General features: G+C 45.3%; 1 protein-coding gene across 1 annotated transcript in view; it reads left to right on the top strand.

Annotated features, from left to right (window-relative positions):
* Positions 1-23,215, top strand: part of znf622 (zinc finger protein 622) — a 39,100-nt gene that overhangs the window by 4,811 nt on the left and 11,074 nt on the right. The window contains exons 4-5 of the mRNA XM_034183506.1: positions 684-846; positions 1,328-1,443. Of these exons, the coding sequence (XP_034039397.1) occupies positions 684-846; positions 1,328-1,443 (279 nt within the window). The remainder of the gene's footprint in view (positions 1-683; positions 847-1,327; positions 1,444-23,215) is intronic.

The following is a 23,215-nucleotide window of genomic DNA, read 5'->3' as shown; positions in this document are numbered from 1 at the left end:
GTTGTCCCCTGCACGTGCGGACACACACGCAACCTGGTCGGCGCTTCTGCACGCGTGTACTACCAAAAAAAACGCTGTGTACATCCTCAGTGCAGTGAAAAAAAAAAATCACATCAGAAATGAGTCTAGCTTTTCATTCTAACTTCCTGCCAACAGCCTCCAGACAGCACAGTGGATTTGTTTTGTGTGTGTGTGTGCATGTGTGGCCACGTGCGCATGTCAGTGCACGAGCACGTATGTACACGTGCTTGCGCATGTATGTGTGCTTGCGCGCACGTGCACAGAGTGCAATGGTACCAAACATAGAACCAAGCTGCACTCTAAATGCAATGCAACACAAATGGGATGAATTAATCCATGTCATGTGACATACAAACCACCAATGAAATGACAAGGATCCACTCAGCCGTTATATAATGTGATATATATTTCAAATGGGTTGGAACATTTTTAATTGAAGACACATACATGAATATAGCTGCCACCCCAGGATGGCCGCCATACTTTCGTGTGTGTTTGTGTGTGTACACTTAGAGTGGATTGTAAGTGTTGTTTAGTCCCTTTAAGTGGTACAGATTGGGTCAAGATTTGCTTCAGGCTCAGGAACTGTACAGCTTATCATGTCTACCTGCTCGACTCACACCTGATTCTTTAACTCTGATGTTTCTCTTCTTTTGTGGCAGGAGAGAAAGTCGGCGCTGGGAATGTGTGTTTATGGTGTAATGAAAAGGGGCGATCGTTTTACTCGACAGAAGCGGTCCAGAGTCACATGATCGACAAAAGCCACTGTAAGCTCTTCACAGACGGTGATGCAGCTTTAGAGTTTGCAGACTTTTATGACTTCAGGTGAGAACAGACACAAGTCATCTTTAAATAATTCCTCTGCATTAATCTGGAGGGCAGCACAGTGGCTTAGTGGTTAGCACTGTTGCCTCACAGCGAGAAGGTCACGGGTTCGATTCCCACTTGTGTTCTTCCCCTGTTTATGTGGGTTCTCTTCGGGTGCTCCGGCTTCCTCCCATATCCAAAGACACACAGGTTAGGTGGATTGGACACTTTAAAATTGTCCATAGGTGTGAATGTGTTTGCTTGTATGTGGCCCTGTGACAGACTGGCGTCCTGTCCTCCCGCTCTATGACTGCTGGGATAGGCTCCAGCCCCCCGCGACCCTTAATTGGACTAAGCCATTGAAGATGATTGTGTGTGAGTGTGTAATTAATCTGCATCTTGTGGCTTTGGCAACTTTTGTGATTCTTCCAGGTCAAACTGCTCATGTTGCATCATCAGGGTAACAGTTTTGTTTGTTTTTGTTTTTCTTGCCCGACAGGAGCAGCTATCCTGGCAAAACTGAGGGAGAAGAAGCTGAAATGGATGAAGACGACCTTTTTGAACAAAAGAACCTGGAGTATGATGATGAAACGCTGGAGCTCACACTCCCCTCAGGTGACACAAGGTTACACAAGTTGTCCTTCTCAGATTGATCTGAATTAAATTGCAGTCGCAGAAAATCACGTTTGTTATTGACAGAAATGTTCAGTCTGACTTGGAATAGAAAAATTAAAAATCATTAATGCAGCAGAAACTACCCAAATGACCCTGATCAAAAGTTTACATACCCCTGCAGGGTTGTCACCTGCATTCTAACAGCGTAACGGTCCATTAAGCTGTTAGAATAAAAACTTACACTGGGCTATTACGTCGTTTTTGAGGGTGTGTAAGGGGAAAATAATCACTTCTCTACCTTGACTGTGGACCCGCTTGTTCTGATTTAAAAGCAGCAAGTCCACAGTTTATTCATCAATCTACAGTTGTATGTAAAAGTTTGGGCACCCCTGATAATTTGCTTGATTTTCCTTTATAAAGCATTGGTTGTTTGGATCAGCAATTTTAGTTAAATATATCATATAGCAGACAAACACAGTGATATTTGAGAAGTAAAATGAAGTTTATAGGATTTACAGAAAATATGCAATAATTCTTTAACCCTCTGGGGTCCGAGGGCATTTTTTGGACAGTTCACTCGCCTGGCATAAATGTTTTATTATTGCTGTTAACAGTGTTGCCACAGTTACTTTGAAAAAGTAATCCAATTACTGATTACTCCTTAAAAAAGTAACTTATTTACTTTACTGATTACTCAATTGTAAAAGTAACTAAGTAACTTATTTGCTTTACTGATTACTCAATTGTAAAAGTAACTAAGTTAGATTACTAGTTACTTTCCCCAGCTGCCCACAACAACCCGCTGCCACCTCAACATGACAATGATACCTGTTTTGCCAAAACTCACTTTATAGTCACCCTTTCTTGACTTCAATGAAAATAAATACTTTTTTTTATAAAAAGTAAAATAAAGACCTCTTTCTTGAACTCATATTTAACTGTTGACAGCACTGTAACAGTAAAACTTGCAATTTCTAACCTACATTGTTTATAAATGTAACTATTCAATTCTAACATTTTTCTAACATTTAAATTCTCTATAAACATTTTACTTGTCAAAATTATTATTATTTTAAGTAGTATTAGTAGTTGTAGTAAAAAAAGGCTTCAAAACTGGACCTTTAATCTAGGGGTGTTGGGGGGGCACATCCCTGCCCCACGCCCCCATTCCAACTGGATTCGCCCCTGCTTTGGCGTTTGAGCACAAAGAATGGATAACATTTATTTATGCAGAAAACATGACCAGATTTACAGGTAAGAAAGTTTTATTGCGTTTTCACATCATGTGGTCCTCAGAAAGAGAGTTTAGGTGCATTTGAGTGGAATATAGTGTTAGTTGTTGACGTGTCGTGGAGGATCAGCTGTTTTTAGCAGCAGATACGGAGCGGCTCAGCTCAGAATTCTAAATAAAGGAGAAAAATAAAGCATAAAAACGAGGTTGTAAAGCTCAGTGCAGGTGTGCTGTTGTGACCGCGCTTTAAGAGGTGAGGACAAGTCGTAGCTGCTGCAAAAAACCACGGATGAAAAGCTCACAGCTCGCTTAAAGTGGGCAGTTCAGTCGAACCCCGACCCCCTGCCCACGGACCAAGTTTAATGCTGCTATCGACCCACAATGCAAAAATAATAGTAATGCACAGTGACTTGGAGAAGTAACTTTAATCTGATTACTGATTTGGACAGATTAATGCGTTAGATTACTCGTTACTAAAAAAAAGTGGTTAGGTTAGAGTAACGCGTTACTAGCATCACTGGCTGTTAACAACTCTCCCTGCATCCTACAATCAAGTTTTATGTCTCTTTTTTCAGGACAACCTGTTCTTTCATAATATATATGCTTTTGTTGTGTTTTATAAGTGTAATAAAGGTTTACAATCAGAAATAACAAAGGAAAAAGTAAAGCGGGAAATAATTTTCCGAACACATTTATTCAAAACACACAGCAAACTAATATGCATATGTCGCAGACATGAATGAGCGAAGCTCATCAGCATCTCACCATGTCATTTAGGTCCTTCAGACTTTATTTTGAGTAAATACTTCAAGGGAGCATTAGCATGGCAAAAACATTTCAGCTGCTTTTTATATGTTCGTCATTAACGTGCTTTTTATGTGGGGCAGCCAATGACCTGGTTCTCTGCTGTGGACTGGAACATTAATATCTCTCCCTTCTCTGGTTCCTAAATTGAAGTTATCTCATGAAAATAATAATAATGATATCCTCCGCTCCATGTCTGTGGATTTGCTGCGGCTGTCTGCCGAGTTAAGGTGGAAAGACGGATCATTCCACAGTTAATAACTTCACAGCGAATCGCTGTTTTAAATCAAATGACACCTCTTTCTAAACGTTGTAAAACAGACAACAAACCACAATCGACCAAAACTGTTTTTCCCCAAAATAAGATGTCTTCTGTTCCGTCGTGGAGAACTGATCCCAGCGTCACAGTCGCTCCAGGCTGACCACAGCAGCACTCCAGGTGTGAGTATTGTAGGGGAGACTGGGGCCAAAGTAACATTTTACATTTATATCCCTCTGAAACACTGTTGCCTGCATTTTGATGGCCAAATTTTAAGTAAAGCCATAGTTTTTTGTTTGTTTGTTTGTTTGTTTGTTTGTTTGTTTTGTCTTTGTTACAGCCTTACTTTAAAGCCAAAAGATACGAGACATGGAAGAGTAGAAATGTGTGTCACTGCACAGGAGCTAATTTATACACAGCAGTTTACTGTAGAAAATCCTTACAGATTTTTTTTGTTTTAACTTAGATTAATTTCTGATTACTTTACATTTTGAAGTTTAAAAATATACAAAAGAAGGCCCTTTATAAGCCCATAAAACAAAAGCTTCAGTGGGGTCAAAGCCTAAGCAGTCCCCGAACCCCCATCTTCTTAAGGTGATTTTTCAATCTCGCTGAGAAAAGTTTTTGCTACAAACCGTGAATAAAATATCTCACAAAACGTGAACGCAGGTCTCGCAAAACCTCAGTCACAAAACGTGAATATCATTCATGATATAAATTTTTTATATATTTTTTCTCCCCCTCTAGCTGCCACCTTATCGTTGTTGGGGGAGTTTGCGTACCCGGATGATCCTAGGAGCTATGTTGTGGGAGCTTTGTGCTCCCTGTAGGGTCTCCAAGGCAAACAGGTCCTAGGTGACGGGTCAGACTAAGGGCAGTCAGAGCCTCCATGACCAGTAAAAAATCAAGGACCGAGACGTCGCCCGCTATGTGGAGCCGGGGTCCCACCTTGGAGCCAGGCCTGGGGTTGGGGCTCGCGCACGAGCGCCTGGTGGTCGGGCCTTAGCCCATGGGGCCCGGTCGGGCTCAGCCTGAAAGAGCGACGTGGGCCCGCCCTCCTGTGGGTTCACCACCTGCAGAGGGGGCCATGGGGGTTGGGTGCAGAGAGGATTGGGTGGCGGTCGAGGGCGGGTGGCCCGGCGGCCCGGTCCATGCTCACAGCCCCTGGCTGTTGGGATGTGGAATGTCACCTCGCTAGGGGGGAAGGAGCCTGAGCTTGTGCGGGAGGTTGAGAGATACCGACTAGAGATAGTCGTGCTCACCTCCACGCACAGCTTGGGCTCTGGTACCCAACTCCTGGAGAGGGGCTGGACGCTTCATTTTTCTGGCGTTGCCCACAGGGAGATGCGGAGAGCTGGGGTCGCATTGCTTATTGCTCCCCAGCTCAGTCGCCATGTTCACTCCGGTGAACGAGAGGGTCGCGTCCCTACGCCTTCGGGTCGGGGACAGGTCTCTCACCGTTGTCTTGGCCTACAGGCAGAGCAGCAGTGCAGAGTACCCGACCTGGAGTCCCTGGGAGGGGTACTAGATAGCGCTCCGACTGGACTCCATTGTTCTCCTGGGGGATTTCAACATCCACGTGGGCGGCGACAGTGAGACCTGGAGGGGGGTGATCGGGAAGCACGGCCTCCCCGATCTGAACCCGAGTGGTGTTCAGTTGTTGGACTTCTGTGCTAGTCACAGTTTGTCCATCACGAACACCATGTTTGAGCACAAGGGTGTCCATAAGTGCACATGGCACCAGGACACCCTGAGCCGGAGGTTGGTGATCGACTTTGTAGTCGTATCATCTGACCTTTGGCCACGTGTCTCGGACACTCGAGTGAAGAGAGGGGCAGAGCTGTCAACCGATCACCACCTGGTGGTGAGTTGGATCCACTGGGAGGGGAGGAAGCTGCTCAGACCTGGTAGGTCCAAACGTATCGTGAGGGTCTGCTGGGAACGACTGGTGGAACCCTCTGTCAGCGAGGTCTTCAACTCCCACCTCCGGGAGAGCTTCTCCCAGATCCCGGGGGAGGTTGGGGACATGGAGTAAATGGAATGGTAAATGGACTGCATTTATATAGCGCTTTTCCATCTGCATCAGACACTCAAAGCGCTTTACAATTATGCCTCACATTCACCTCGATGTCAGGGTGCTGCCATACAAGGTGCTCAGTACACACCGGGAGCAATAGGGGATTAAAGGCCTTGCCCAAGGGCCCTGAGTGATTTTCCAGTCAGGCGGGGATTTGAACCCATGTTCTTCTGGACTCAAGCTCAACACATTAACCACTAGACCATCACCTCCCCGAGTCCGAGTGGACCATGTTCTCCACCTCCATTGTCGATGCGGCTGCTCGTAGCTGTGGTCGCAAGGTCTCTGGTGCCTGTCGTGGCAGCAATCCCCGAACCCGGTGGTGGACACTGGAAGTAAGGGATGCCGTCAAGCTGAAGAAGGAGTCCTACTTATCTTTGTTGGTAGGTGGGACCCCAGAGGCAGCTGACAGGTACCGGCAGGCCAAGCTTGCCGCAGCCCATGCGTTCGCAGAGGCAAAAACTCGGGTCTGGGAGAAGTTCGGGGAGGCTATGGAGGAGGACTATCGGTCGGCCTCGAAGAGATTCTGGCAAACCGTCCGACGCCTCAGGAGGCGGAAGCAGCTCTCCACCCGCACTGTTTACGGTGCGGGTGGGGAGCTGTTGACCCTGACTGGGGATGTTGTCGGGCGGTGGAAGGAGTACTTCAAGGATCTCCTCAATCCCATTGTCACGTCTTCCAAAGAGGAAGCAGAGACTGGGGACTCAGAGGAGGACCCAAGGCTCCTTGGGTGGATGAAATCCGTCCTGAGTACCTTAAGTCTCTGGATGTTGTGGGACTGTCTTGGCTGACACGCCTCTGCAATATCACGTGGCGATCGGAGACAGTGCCTCTGGATTGGCAGACCGGGGTGGTGGTCCCTCTGTTTAAGAAGGGGGGCCGGTGGGTGTGACTCCGACGAGGGCGGTCGCATCTCCTCCACTCTCCCTTAGCGTGTTTTGTCTGTGAGGCTGCCAGCCCTGCTCCTCTGGAAAACGGCAAAATGGATCTGATCTAGTGGTCTCTGAACGCAATTGATACTATTTTTTCCATAAGACACTCGGGAGCGGAGGACCCGACCTGTCCTGCCGGGACACATGTGGCGGGTTATGTGATGGACAGCTGGAGGTGGGAAGTCATGTGCCTGTACACGTTGTCTGTGGAGGGCGTTGAAGATGTTTACTTATTTGGAGCTGTGGTGATCGGGTTTTTGCTGTGTGGAGCGGCCACAGCACTAGTCTACCGGAAAATTAAGAAGGTGGAGGTGGCATTAATCGGCCCGTCCAGGCTGCCCCACATGATTGATTCTATTGGAAGGGCAGTGTCAGCTCAGTCGGCGGGTGTCAACCGCACGTTGGAATCCATCTCGGGGAGAATGGCTGCACTGGAAAACCGCTTTGATCGTCTGTAAGACCACATCTCTCCTCTATTCAGATGTATTCGGAGCCACTCTGAAGTTTCAGACTGTGGAATCTGCCAGGCGTCTGTTAATCTGGATATCTATTTGGTTTCCAAACACCAGCTGTCCTTAAAGGCTGCTGGGATAAAATCCTCCCCCCGAGGAACACTCCTGTTAGCCTCGCTCCTCGTCCCTCCCCCTTCCTCTCTCCCTTCCCAGTCCGGAGATGTTGACTGTGGGACCTTGAGACTCTGGTGGAGTGATTCAGGACTGGGATCCCCCCCCCAGAATGGACAGATAAGGCCTGTCGATGGCGCCTCACGCCTTCCGGGCTGTCTGTCTGGACACTGGACCACTCTCTGCCCCTCCCTCCCTGTGGCAGGCCTCGTCCTCTCTCAAGCTGGTCTTGGCGGCGCGACTTACAGTTGCAGCGGCCTTCACCCACTTTACCTCAATTCGGATGACGGACTGCTTCAAGTTTAGTGCACATAAACAATGTCAAATGTATATGTGTTGTCTTTAATTTTGATGTGTGCCATTATTACAGTAAACAAGTAGTAATTGTGGATTAATTGCTGTATCTTGTCTGAGGTAATTGGAATGTAAACATAATTGCCCTTTTTTGGGATCAATAAAGTTGTCTGAAGTCTGAACTATAGGGGGATCACACTCCTCAGCCTCCCCGGTAAGGTCTATTCCAGAGTACTGGAGAGGAGAATTCGACCGATGGTCGAACCTCGGATTCAGGAGGAGCAGTGTGGTTTTCGTCCTGGTCGCGGCACACTGGACCAGCTCTACACGCTCCATCGGGAAAAAGGTGCTTTGCCCTCTTCAGGTCGGTGGAGTGTCCTTGCCTCAAGTGGAGGAGTTTAAGTATCTCGGGGTCTTGTTCACGAGTGAAGGACGGATGGAGCGTGAGATCGATAGACGGATCGGTGCAGCATCTGCAGTGATTGTCTTACAGACATAAAGACATGGATGACCTCTAATTTCCTGCTTTTAAACTCAGATAAAACTGAAGTTATTGTACTTGGCCCCACAAATCTTAGAAACATGGTGTCTAACCAGATCCTTACTCTGGATGGCATTACCCTGACCTCTAGTAATACTGTGAGAAATCTTGGAGTCATTTTTGATCAGGATATGTCATTCAAAGCGCATATTAAACAAATATGTAGGACTGCTTTTTTGCATTTACGCAATATCTCTAAAATCAGAAAGGTCTTGTCTCAGAGTGATGCTGAAAAACTAATTCATGCATTTATTTCCTCTAGGCTGGACTATTGTAATTCATTATTATCAGGTTGTCCTAAAAGTTCCCTAAAAAGCCTTCAGTTAATTCAAATGCTGCAGCTAGAGTGCTGACGGGGACTAGAAGGAGAGAGCATATCTCACCCATATTGGCCTCTCTTCATTGGCTTCCTGTTAATTCTAGAATAGAATTTAAAATTCTTCTTCTTACTTATAAGGTTTTGAATAATCAGGTCCCATCTTATCTTAGGGACCTCGTAGTACCATATCACCCCAATAGAGCGCTTCGCTCTCAGACTGCAGGCTTACTTGTAGTTCCTAGGGTTTGTAAGAGTAGAATGGGAGGCAGAGCCTTCAGCTTTCAGGCTCCTCTCCTGTGGAACCAGCTCCCAATTCAGATCAGGGAGACAGACACCCTCTCTACTTTTAAGATTAGGCTTAAAACTTTCCTTTTTGCTAAAGCTTATAGTTAGGGCTGGATCAGGTGACCCTGAACCATCCCTTAGTTATGCTGCTATAGACGTAGACTGCTGGGGGTTCCCATGATGCACTGTTTCTTTTTGCTCTGTATGCACCACTCTGCATTTAATCATTAGTGATCGATCTCTGCTCCCCTCCACAGCATGTCTTTTTCCTGGTTCTCTCCCTCAGCCCCAACCAGTCCCAGCAGAAGACTGCCCCTCCCTGAGCCTGGTTCTGCTGGAGGTTTCTTCCTGTTAAAGGGAGTTTTTCCTTCCCACTGTAGCCAAGTGCTTGCTCACAGGGGGTCGTTTTGACCGTTGGGGTTTTACATCATTATTGTATGGCCTTGCCTTACAATATAAAGCGCCTTGGGGCAACTGTTTGTTGTGATTTGGCGCTATATAAAAAAAAAAATTGATTGATTGATTGATGTGGTTGCTGTATCGGACCGTCGTGGTGAAGAGAGAGCTGAGTAGGGGGGCAACGCTCTCGATATACTGATCGATCTACGTTCCGATCCTCACCTATGGTCATGAGAGTTGGCTCATGGCCGAAAGAACGAGATTGCGAGTACAAGCGGCCGAGATGAGTTTCCTCCGCAGGGTGGCTGGGCGCTCCCTTAGAGATAGAGTGAGGAGCTCGGTCACTCGGGAGGAGCTCGGAGTCGAGCCGCTGCTCCTCCACGTCGAAAGGAGTCAGTTGAGGTGGCTCAAGCATCTTTTCCGGATGCCCCCTGGATGCCTCGCTGGAGAGGTGTTCTGGGCACGTTCTGTTGGGAGGAGGCCCCGGGGAAGACCCAGGACACGCTGGAGTGACTACATCTCTTGGCTGGCTTGGGAACGCCTTGGGGTTCCCCCGGAGTAGCTGGGGGAGGTGTGTGTGGATCGGGAGGTCTGGGCGGCTTTGCTTGAGCTGCTGCCCCCGCGACCCGACTCTGGATAAAGCGGAAGAAAATGGATGGATGGATGGATGGATATATATTTTCTTTCATTGTAATTAGGTTACAGCAGGGGTCCTCAACTCCAGCCCTCGAGGGCCGGTGTCCTGCACCTTTTAGATGTGTCCCTGGTCCAACACACCTGATTCAAATGGCCGAATTACTTCCTCAGTATGCAGTCAGGTTCTTCAGAGTGCTGCAAATGATTAATTGACTCAGGTGTGTTGTTTGGAAGAATAAGATAAATCACTAGGTGTGGCAGCAAACACTTAGGTGTATCGGGTCAGGACACTAATTGCGATGGTTCAGGTGAGAGTATGATGACGAAGATGCAGAGTCTCTTTTGAGAATTGACTGTTTATATAGAAAATACAGAGTGATTAACAACTACAATCCACCATAAACACCAATCGGCCAGAAAACACAAGTACATACAATTTATATCAGTACTGAAAGCTATTAATATTAGCATAAAGATATGAAAAACAATACTGAATAAATGCTCAATTATATTGAACAGGTTTATAGTTTACATGCACATAAACAGTGCATAGATGGACTTAGCTAGCAAAGCGATGACTTGGCAGAATGAATCAACTAAGTCCTATAACTCCTTATATTGCACTCATGATGACAAATAAACTATCACAGAACATAACAAGCATGTAGAACTTTGTAACTTACATAGTCATGGATGCACACAACAAAGAAACATCCATCCGACATCATCACAAAAGAAAAGTCAAACCTTGCCATAATCACTCCTGCCTGTATTGCTCTACATGTGCAGGCACAGAGGGAGTGATGCATTCATGTACACAAGAAAGTGTCAGACATCAGAAGGTCAAGTGAACGGTGCACAGCAGCACAGTCTTTTATACAGCCGCCCCCAAATTTGGTGTGCAAATTTGACATTTATGCCTCAGTGGCATCTTCAGGTAGAACGGGCAGTCTAATGAGTCGCACCACCGGGCCAGTATAAGTTCGGTCCTTTACCTTCACAACTGCCGTCCTGACTCGACCATCTGTCCCAGGTTTGACAGTCTTCACTGTTCCCATTTGCCAGAGAGCCCTTGGCGTCTGTTGGTCAACAATGAGAACTACAGTTCTGACGGTCATGTCTGTTTTCTCTGCGTTTCATTTCTGCTGTACTTGCAAGGCGGGCAGGAAGTGCTGGATAAAATGTCTCCAGAAATGGTCAGCCAGCACTTGAGTATGTCTCCACCTCTTGCGACTGAGCAGTTCTGATTTTGGGCAGACTACATGAGGCAGAGAGGAATATTGTCGCCCCATCAACAACGAGTTGGGTGTGACAGGATCTGGGTCTGCAGCATCGGTCGAAACATAGCCCAATGGTCGGCAGTTAAGGATGTTCTCTACCTCAGTCAAGACAGTCCTCAAAACCTCCTCTGGCACAGTCTGAGCTCCTATAGTGGTGCGAAGCACTGCTTTCACAGGTCGCACCTCTCTTTCCCAGGACCCACCAAAATGTGGAGCGTTAGGTGGATTGAAATGGAACCTGATCTGTTCCGCTGCTAACATGTTTTGGATGTCAGGATCCAGGGCTTTGAATGCTTCGTGATGTTCCCTACGTCCTACTTTGAAGTTGGTACCCTGATCAGACAATAGTTCAAAGGGCTTTCCCGTGCAAGCAATAAAACGTCTTAGTGACATCAGGAGTGAATCAGCATCCAGGTTAGTTAACAAGTCAAGGTAGACTGCCCGTGTGGTAAGACATTTGTACAGGATGCCCCACCTCTTCTCTGTTCTACGCCCAACTTTGACAAGCGTAGGGCCGAAACAATCCATCCCCGTTGAGTAGAAGGCAGGTCAGAAGAGCCTCAAGCTTGAAGGAGGTAAATCTGCCATCTTTGGAACCTCTGGTTGGCCTCTCCATTTCCTGCACTCAGAACAGTTATGTTGATGCTTCCTTACTGCTTCTCGGCCTCTCAATACCCAGTACAACCCCTGGCAAAAGTTATGGACCATTTTCTTCAACTTCCACCAAAGATTTTCAATTGGATTAAGATCCGGACTATTTGCAGGCCATGACATTGACCCCATGTGTCTTTTTGCAAGGAATGTTTTCACAGTTCTTGCTCTATGGTAAGATGCATTATCATCTTGAAAAATGATTTCATCATCCCCAAACATCCTTTCAACTGATGGGATAAGTGTCCAAAATGTCAACGTAAACGTGTGCATTTATTGATGATGTAATGACAGCCATCTGCCCAGTGCCTTTACCTGACATGCAGCCCCATATCATCAATGACTGTGGAAATTTACATGTTCTCTTCAGGCAGTCATCTTTATAAATCTCATTGGAACAGCACCAAACAAAAATTCCAGCATCATCACCTTGCCCAATGCAGATTTGAGATTCATCACTGAATATGACTTTCATCCAGGCATCCACAGTCCACGATTGCTTTTCCTTAGCCCATTATAACCTTGTTTTTTTTTCTTTTAATTATTCTGTTAATTATTGCCAGGGGTTGTACGTCCTGCGCAGCTCTGCAAACACACGTTCAGCTCTAGGGTGATGTAACTGGTCATCACAGTGCTTGATCAAAAGTTTTGTGACTGGGTGAGATGGGGCTAGAACGACTGGGTGCAGGGCTTCTAGGCTCAGGCTGTCACACCTATGAAGTCTACCTCCAACTTGTATCAGATCAGAAGACTCATCATATTCAGGAGTAAGAGTAAGCGATCTGCTCGTGGCTGGATATTCTTTCCTGCCTTGATTAATGCAACCTCTTCAGGAAAGCTCTCCATCTGAGCATGTCTCAGCAGGGCCAACTCTGCGTTATGGAAGTCTTCGGCAGCTGGATTAACAGTGCTGTCAGCCGCCCCGTGCAGAGCCTGTGTGGTGGCTTCCAGGAGCGCTGGATAGGTATTGAACTGTTGGATGTCAGGTATTGCTGGACTGGTTAAATCTGTCAGCAAGCCACAGAACACCATCTTCCTCAGCTCCTCTACCTCTTCTTTGGGTTCTACTGCTGGAGACTGGGATAGCTGAGGAAGCTCACTTTCCCACAGGTGCCAAGCTTGAAGCAGGTCTTCAGGTAGGTGGGGGTCATCCCAACCCCTTTCCTTGTCCCAGAGGCATTGAACGATGATCTTGGCTCTGGTCGTGTATGGGATAATGAACCCTAGAGGGTCATACTGCTGGGCAAGCAGTCAATAGATATTGCGCATGGTAGGCTCTGAACCTTCACTCTGTTGGTGTTTGTATTGCAGCGTATCAGATTTACAATGTCATGTGAGTCCAAGCGTGCGCTCTTGGGAGTCAGCTGATTCCTGGGTGAACCAGAGTACACTGCTCTCTGACTGTGACTCTCTTGGTAAGTGGTCAATGACTGTAGGAACATTGCTGGCCCATTGCCTCAATTCCAATCCACCCTCCATGAGAAGGGACTGCAGTCTGTCAACCAACTTCTTGGCTTGTGATTCAGAGGGCCGGCTCTGCAAACAGTTGTCCACATAGAAACACCGTGCTATCGAAAAACGAGCATCCTCTTCTGGCTCTGTGTGGTTCCTGACATGGGTTTGGAGTGCAAAGGTGGCACAACAGGGACTGCATGTCATCCCAAAGGGAAGCATCTGCCACTCATAAACTGTGGGCTCCTTGTCTACTTTCATATCTCTCCACAGGAAACGGCAGTAGGGTTTGTCTTCTTCCATCAGTCGAACCTGGTGAAACATCCCCTTTACATCACTGCTGATGGCGACAGGATATTCCCTAAATCGAAGGAGGACTCCCAACAGACTAGGTCCCAGTGTTGGCCCAGGTAAGAGGTGGTCATTCAGGCTCTGACCCTTGAATGTAAAGACTATACGGTCTTTACCATTATGCTGGACCATGTGATTTGGAATATACCATGAGCAACTGCTCTCTTCTGCTTTCTTTGCTGACACGGGTGTGACATAGCCAGCATCTAGGAGCTTATGAATCTCCTTTGTGTAGGTTTCTGCCTTTTTTGGTTTCTTGGCTAGTCGTCTTTCCATCCCATGTAGCTGAGCCAACACCGCTTCCTTGGGTGCATTTAGTGTTGGGAGATTGTTCTTCCACAACAAAGGGGTGGCATAGCAGTTTACTCCATTTACTGCAACTCTTGCTGTCCTTTCTTCAAGCCACTTGACTGCTTGCGCATCTTGCTTTGATCGAATAATAAGCCGCTCACTCCGATATGGCAGGGTATCCAGTTGCCATAGTTTCTCCACTTGGCTAAAGAGTGCAGCATCTAGAGGGGTGCAAGAGGTGAACAGGCACTGCTGTGTAGTCAGCTGGTGGCGTAAGACTCTGGATGGTCCTTGAAGTGTCCATCCTAGTCTAGTGTGCACAGCTGCAGGCCCTCCAGGGGGACCTAGGTGTACTGGTTCCACTGGCGTAATAAGATAGGGGTAATCAGACCTGATGAGCAAGAGTGGCTGTACCTCGTTGAAGTTTGCCAGTGGCAAGTCCTTGAGATGGCGGTACTTTTCTCGCAGGGCTGTGATTGGATAAGTATGTCGGGCAAGACCAAGTCCTGTGGCAATGAAAGCCCTGTGGATCTGGAAGTAGTGGCTAGGCTGTGAGGCAGAAGCTACTGAAAACGAAACTGCAGCTCCATTGGTGGTGCAGATCTCCTGTCTGATGGTGCGGAGAGCCAGATCTTCAGTTTCCCCTTGAAGATCTAAGAGATTAGCAGCTTCTTGTAGGAGTATGGTGCGTTCCGACACATCGTCTAATATAGCGTAGGTCTCAAGTACCTTGTTGCCACTCTTGAGGATGACCCAACTCAACTTAAGCAGTACTTGGCTGCTACCTGTTGGCCGATCTAGGTACAGTGTCTCTGAGATCGAACTCACCAGGCATGCGCTTTCTTCATGTACTTTGGACTTACCAGATGCTGCAGCATTTTGACTGGCATTGACCTCATGGAGTACCTCAAGGTGCCTTCTTTCACACTGCTTACACTTAGCTTTGAGGGTACACTTGGCCACTTGGTGCTCTCTACCACATCTCCAGCACCTCCTTTTTGTTTCTGTCCAATTTGCCTTCTGCTTCTTTGTCAAGAGCTTGAAGATGCTGCACTGATTCAGGTAGTGTTGCATAGAGTCACAGAAGGGACAGTATTTCTTTGGCTTCTCAGGTGCCACCTCACATGGAGCAATGGCCTTTCCTGACCTTCCATTTTGTTCGCTACCATGAAGAATGTTTGTGGTCTTCTGAGGCTTGTACTAAGGGTGGCGGTCTTTGCGTGGAGTTGGTTTCCCTTTATCTGAGTAGTACTGACCTCCAGCTACCTGTACACGAACCTCGTACTCAAGCCACTCCGCCAGGTCAAGCAGTGTTGGGATAGGAGTACGGATGGGATTCACAAATCTCTGAAAGTGGGCTCTTAGGTCATGTGGCAACTTAGCTAAGAGGCGAGATACATGTGAACCACACCTCAACTCTGTCCAACCCTGATTTCCCAACTGATGCAACATGCCCACTAATGTACAAACTTGGAGAGCAAATGACTTGAAGGCCCGAACATCACCACTCTTGATGTAGGGTCCATCCATCAGATCAGAGATCCGTTTCAAAGCTAGCTGTTGAGGTTGACCATACATGTCAGTAAGTGCTCTCATGGTGTCACGGTATGGAAATGTACTGTTGCTGTATGAATCAGCAATAAGCAGTGCCTCTTATCTGTCTGTCTGTCTGTCTTCACATTTCAGGTGATCCATCAATATCTGAAACTTCAGGCGCTCTGGACTGTCAGGGGAGAGTATGTTATCCAAAGCAAGCTTCAGTCTTGCAAACTCACATGGATTCTCATGCACAAAATCCGGGATTGTTGGCTTAGGGCCAATATAATCAGCCTGTGGGTGTCTGCCAAACATAGGTGGAGCTCTATACCGATCAGCATGAAGTTGGTGATCATATGAATGATGGCGGAGATCGTCTTGGTAATGGTCATCCAGATGCCTGTACTGTTCATCATGATCATAGTAGTAGTCATAGCCATGAACAGGATGAGAATGATCGTCATGGCGACCTATAAGGTCAGAGTAATGATGTCTGTCATCTTGTCGATGGTAGCAATCATCATGGTGGGCTCCCCGACCAGGCTGTGGATAAGATGCAGTAGCTCGACTGTGGCTGTGATGATAATGCTCATCAGGTAGAGAGTGAATCTTGACCTCAAGTTGATGGTACGAAGCACTGTGTAGAGGTGAGGGCCTGTCATCATACTGGCTGTAGGCAGCTCGATACTGAGTGAGGTATTTGTCATCACACTGGTGAAAGCTGTCTGCATGGTGATGAAAGGGATCATCAAGGTGCGGCTAGTGCTTCACATCGGGCAGATCGAATGTAACACCATGAGAAGGTCTGTAGCTGTCAACAAGCTGACCATGAACAGCTCCAGATGTAGGGCAGCCGCTATCTTGATAATGTAGTGGCGACGGTGACCTAGGGTTTGAGCCTTGTAACTGAGAGGACTCGCCATCTTCTGGTATTTCTGGGGCGCAGTCTGTGTAGTGAGGAGGGGATCCACCTGCATTGGCTGGTGATAGTGAAACATGCTGATTGTGCAGCCATGCTCTCTGTAAACTGTCGCGGAGCTCTACAATAGGGTCACGTTGGCTGCATGGTGAGTGTGGAGACCCATCACCAACAGGCACCTGTGAGGCACTGTTATGCTGACGTGGGTCCTGATGACCACTGAATGGCGTCAACGTACTAGTGTGTGCAGGTGTGGGAGGCATCTTCTCCTCATTGCATCTGGGCCGTGACACAGCATATGGTGAGGTAGCATACTGCATACTGGAGAGCTAGATATAATCTTAGTAAGGTGTTGCACATCAAGTCTCAGTTGCTCATTTTCTTCCCTCATGCTATGAAGACATTGGAGAACAGCAGTGGTAGTAGTCTGTCTGGCATGCTCATCGACTGGGCTGTGGTGCCTCCTAGGGTAATTGACCTCATAGTCCTGGAGGTAGGGTGGTGGGTGGCTACGTCTGCGTGGACGGATCACTAGGTGTGGCAGCAAACACTTAGGGGTATCGGGTCAGGACACTAATTGCGATGGTTCAGGTGAGAGTATGATGAAGAAGATGCAGAGTCTCTTTTGAGAATTGACTGTTTATATAGAAAATACAGAGTGATTAACAACTACAATCTACCATAAACACCAATCGGCCAGAAAACACAAGTACATACAATTTATATCAGAACTGAAAGCTATTAATATTAGCATAAAGATATGAAAAACAATACTGAATAAATGCTCAATTATATTGAACAGGTTTATAGTGTACATGCACATAAACAGCGCATAGTTGATTCATTCTGCCAAGTCATCGCTTTGCTAGCTAAGTCCATGTAACTCCTATAACTCCCTATATTGCACTTATGATGACAAATAAACTATCACAGAACATAACAAGCTTGTAGAACTTTGTAACTTACATAGTCATGGACGCACACAACAAAGAAACATCCATCCGACATCATCACAAAAGAAAAGTCAAACCTTGCCATAATCACTCCTGCCTGTATTGCTCTACATGTGCAGGCACAGAGGGAGTGATGCATTCATGTACACAAGAAAGTGTCAGACATCAGAAGCTCAAGTGAACGGTGCACAGCAGCACAGTCTTTTATTATACATGTGTTGAAGCAGAGACACATCTTGCAGAACTGTGGCCCTTGAGGACTGGAGTTGAAGAGCGCTGATTTACAGATTTCAGTTTATCAATCAATTGCTTCAGGAAATCTTGATCGCAAGCCCTATCTCCACAAATATATATTTTTTGGGTCGGGGGGGGGGGGGGGTCACTATGGTGAGGCGTGGAGGCGAGCCCCAAGTGGGCTCTCGCTGCTGGTGTCAAGCACCTGGCCGTGCTGAGCGTGACCCCCTTAACGGACAGTGACAGCTGGGGAGTTTGCTCAGCGGGACACCTGTCAAACGCAGGTGTCCCTTAAGGTGAATTCAGGGAGGATAGAAACCTCCTTTGGAGCAGAAGGGCAAAAGCTCCCTTCATCTTGATTTTCAGTATGAATACAGACTCTGAAAGTGGGGCCTCATGACTTTTTGGGTTTTAACCAGGAGGTGTCAGAAAAGTTATAGTGCAGCAGATAACTGAAACAATCCTTCAGATGGTGAACAAAGCACCAGATTAAAACAAATACACCTTATGCTGTGTTTTCACATAGACAGGACGCGTCATGAATGTCATTTTTCTGACATTATTGGCACATTCCTAACATTCTTAATGTGACTTAATGCATCTGAATAGGTTTCTTAACAGTGCGTGATATTCATGGAGCATGTCTTTGGCTGTGAAAAATCGTCCACAAATGTCACGCACCACCCTCATTTCGCCTCATGTCGTGGAGCTCCAAACTGAGCATGTTGATACGTCTTGATCAGGGTTATCCTTAACAAAGTGTCAGCATTCGTAGTGGTTTCTGTGATGGTTCTTGTTGTTCCGAATTGACATGGAAACTGTCAAGTTTTGACACAAACTATAACGCAGCATCACATTTCTCTGCGTGCCACTACAAATCACTGTTTTCTCTCACATGCGCACAATTAATGAGCTGTCTTGGAGAAAATCGTGGGGGTGGCTGGATGACCGACTCCGATTTTGCCGAAATTTTCACCATATACCCTTCAAGTAGATTGATTAGGAGAGCTAGATATAATCTAGATAAGCTAGATATAAAAGAAAAAAATGAGGTGGGCTTCGTAGATAATTGGCAAAGCTTCTGGGGAAAACCTGGTCTTGTTACGAGAGACGGCATCCATCCCACTTTGGATGGAGCAGCTCTCATTTCTAGAAATCTGGCCAATTTTATTAAACCCTCCAAACCGTGACTACCCAGGGTTGGGACCAGGAAGCAGAGTTGTAGTCTTACACACCTCTCTGCAGCTTCTCTCCCCCTGCCATCCCCCCAATACCCCATCCCCGTAGAGACGGTGCCTGCTCCCAGACCACCAACAACCAGTAAAAATCTATTTAAGCATAAAAATTCAAAAAGAAAAAATAATATAGCACCTTCAACTGCACCACAGACTAAAACAGTTAAATGTGGTCTATTAAACATTAGGTCTCTCTCTTCTAAGTCCCTGTTAGTAAATGATATAATAATTGATCAGCATATTGATTTATTCTGCCTTACAGAAACCTGGTTACAGCAGGATGAATATGTTAGTTTAAATGAGTCAACACTCTCGAGTCACACTAACTGTCAGAATGCTCATAGCACAGGCCGAGGGGGAGGATTAGCAGCAATCTTCCACTCCAGCTTATTAATTAATCAAAAACCCAGACAGAGCTTTAATTCATTTGAAAGCTTGACTCTTAGTCTTGTCCATCCAAATTGGAAGTCCCAAAAACCAGTTTTATTTGTTGTTATCTATCATCCACCTGGTTGTTACTGTGAGTTTCTCTGTGAATTTTCAGACCTTTTGTCTGACTTAGTGCTTAGCTCAGATAAGATAATTATAGTGGGCGATTTTAACATCCACACAGATGCTGAGAATGACAGCCTCAACACTGCATTTAATCTATTATTAGACTCAATTGGCTTTGCTCAAAATGTAAATGAGTCCATCCACCACTTTAATCATACTTTAGATCTGTTTTGACTTATGGTATGGAAATTGAAGACTTAACAGTATTCCCTGAAAACCCCCTTCTGTCTGATCATTTCTTAATAACATTTACATTTACTTTAATGGACTACCCAGCAGTGGGGAATAAGTTTCATTACAGTAGAAGTCTTTCGGAAAGCGCTGTAACTAGGTTTAAGGATATGATTCCTTCTTTATGTTCTCCAATGCCATATACCAACACAGTGCAACACAGTGGAACCAGCTCCCAATTCGGATCAGGGAGACAGACACCCTCTCTACTTGTAAGATTACGCTTAAAACTTTCCTTTTTGCTAAAGCTTATAGTTAGGGCTGGATCAGGTGACCCTGAGCCATCCCTTAGTTATGCTGCTATAGACTTAGACTGCTGGGGGGTTCCCATGATGCACTGAGTGTTTCTCTCTCTTTTTGCTCTGTATACACCACTCTGCATTTAATCATTAGTGATTGATCTCTGCTCCCCTCCACAGCATGTCTTTTTCCTGATTCTCTCCCCTCAGCCCCAACCAGTCCCAGCAGAAGACTGCCCCTCCCTGAGCCTGGTTCTGCTGGAGGTTTCTTCCTGTTAAAAGGGAGTTTTTCCTTCCCACTGTCGCCAAGTGCTTGCTCATAGGGGGTCGTTTTGACCGTTGGGGTTTTTCTGTGATTATTGTATGGCTTTTGCCTTACAATATAAAGCGCCTTGGGGCGACTGTTGTTGTGATTTGGCGCTATATAAATAAATTTGATTTGATTTAGGAATGGCAAAGTGGAATGGCATAATTTTACTTGAATTTTGGTCAGTTCAAAATCTGATGTCAAAATGGCCTCAGATTGTGTTACTTTAAAAATATAGTAAAAATGGTCAACTTTGACATATTGGTTCTCATTTCTTGACGGGTAGTAGAAAAAGTGAGTGTGATTCCTCATACGGGGTGTCAGTGACCTTCAAAAACCACTCTTGGTTCTGTGGCATATTTCCTTATTTCTGTAATTGACACTTATTGAATCCTATAGGTGAGCACTTTCAGGGCCAAATCTGGGTGAGTGGGAAATTTGAAATTTCTCATAAGAAGCTTACAGTAATTCAGCAAATAAGATTTATAAGGTTATTTTGGTAATTAGAGATCATGGTCATTGATAAAGGTCAAGGTCATTCTCAAATTTTACAATTTATCACACATCATTTGTGGTTAACAAGACATTTTAGTACCTGAAGTGTTAAAATTTAGTTTGACTTCATCAATTGATAAAACATATTAGCATAAAGTTATTTGCTGACATGTACAGTTTTAAGTATCTTTGCATTTCGTGAAGTTATCATATAGATCATTCTAAATGCAGCAGAAGTTTATGAAAAGCTTGTGTTAAAATTTTTTTTTTTATACCAATATACATTTATTACAGAGAGGTATTTTCTCCACTCCTACCATGATATGCAAAGTTTACAAACTCCATAATGTAAAAGTAGAAGTTTACATTCACAGTGTCCTATTATATGTAACTAGTACTGTGCAACGATAAATCTTCTCTTAAAACAGATAAAGCTAGTGTACATTTTGTGTTAGCTTACCAAGGTAATGACATATCTATGACACCAAAGATTGCAAATTAATTAGAAATTGTATTTGTATTGATATAGCTGCCTTTCTGTTTTTGATAGGTAGCTAGTGGGGCTCTGTACAAAGAAATGGTTGTCTTAGCCACACACAGATATGGTCATATGAACAAGACAAGAACAATGTGACCTCTCAGTCCAAACTTTTGTCAACTTCTTGAAGTAAGTCAACCCATGAATAATGATTTCTTCAGTCTTTACCAAGATATACATCTCAAGAATTCTCACTGTGAATTCAGTGGCCCTGACATTTCAAAATTAGAAATACTCAGCGCAAATTCAGACAAAACCCCAGATACAAAGGTCTTGGCCTTGGGTAACACTGCAGTATTCTGATTACACATGTGCATATCTTATGGTAAATGTACATATATTGGTATAAAAAAATTTAACACAAGTTTTTCATCAACTTCTGTGTTTAATATGCTCAATTTGATAACCTCACGGAATGCAAAGATACTTAAAACTATGCATGTTAGCAATTAACTTTATGCTAACAATATGTTCTATCAATTGATGTAGTCAGAAACTAAATTTTATCATTTTAGGTGCTAAAATGTCCTGTTATCACAAAAGATAAGTGAAAAATTGGAAAATTTGATAAATGACCTTGACCTTTATCAATTACCTTGTTCTCCTCTAATCACCAACATAACCGTATAAATCGATTCTGCGTACTGGAAAACATAGGAAAGCACATCTTATTTCAGAAAATTGACTGATTTATGAGGAATTTAAAATTTCCCACTCACCCAGATTTGGCCTGGAAAATGCTCACCTATTGGTGCAGCAGATAACTGAAACAATCCTGCAAATGGTGATACAATCATAAAATTCAGCACAAATACACCTTAGACATTACTCTTTTGAAATAACCGATGAGCCACCTGAGTTTTTAATAGGCAGCCAGGTAGAGGTCAACTGAAGAATTACACAGGGGCCAAAATTAGAAGATGCTCTAATAATATTGAAAACTATATCACATTATTTGCTTGATCATAACAATTCCAAAAAGATACAGTTTGGGCTATCTATGATTGAATGTTATCCAGTTACGGGGTAAAAACAGCAAGAATGGTGACAAAGGTCAGTTTCAGTTTGTACAGGGGTCAAAAGTTAAAGTTGCCCCAATTTTGTTAAAAAGTGATGGAAATTATTGGTTGAGCTAATAGGATGAATAAATGGAATAGTTTTGACAGCGTTGAATGCATAGTCTCCAAAGTAAAGGACAAACAAGGTTGACGTCCATTGGATTCTATGACATGTGACATATGTTACCCTGTAACATGATAACTAAGCATGACATATGGTGCAAACTATTCCTTTTTAAAATGCTATTAACTCAACCAATAATTTGCATCTTTTTTTTTTAACAAAATTTGAGCAATTTTAACTTTTGACCCTTGTATATGACTACAGGCCTGTTGCACTTACGCCTGTGGTCATGAAGTGCTTTGAAAGACTGGTCTCTCAGCTCATCAGAGCCTGTCTGCCTCCCACTCTGGACCTCCACCAGTTTGCCTACAGGGCAAACCGCTCCACAGAGGACGCTGTCACCACAGCTCTCCACACCGCGCTGAGCCACCTGGAGCACCAGGGGAGCTATGTGAGGATGCTTTTCCTGGATTTCAGCTCAGCCTTCAACCACATCATCCCAGAGATCCTGGTCCAGAAACTTTCACATCTGGGCATCTCCACCCCCATCTGCCAGTGGATCAAGGATTTCCTCACAAACCGCCCACAGTCCGTGAAACTTGGCCCCCACCTTTCCTCCACCATCACACTCAGCACCGGTTCCCCTCAAGGCTGTGTACTGAGCCCCTTCCTGTTCACCCTTTACACGCACGACTGCTCTCCGACCCATCTCACAAACACCATCATAAAGTTTGCGGATGATACCACTGCGATTGGGCTCATCTCAGGGGGGGATGAGACCGACTACAGAGACGAGGTAAATTGACTGACAGCGTGGTGTTCAGCTAACAACCTGCTGCTGAACACCACAAAAACAAAAGAAATAATCCTGGACTTCAGGAAGAACAGGGCTGACCCAGACCCGCTCTACATCCAAGAGGACTGTGTGGAAAGGGTCAGCTCCATCAGGTTCCTGGGAGTGCAGCTCTCTAACAGCCTCTCCT

Source organism: Thalassophryne amazonica, chromosome 12, assembly GCF_902500255.1.
Source record: "Thalassophryne amazonica chromosome 12, fThaAma1.1, whole genome shotgun sequence".
Taxonomy (NCBI): Eukaryota; Metazoa; Chordata; class Actinopteri; order Batrachoidiformes; family Batrachoididae; genus Thalassophryne; species Thalassophryne amazonica.
The sequence above is the reverse complement of the archived record's forward strand: the minus strand, read 5'-3'. Positions and strand labels throughout refer to the sequence as shown.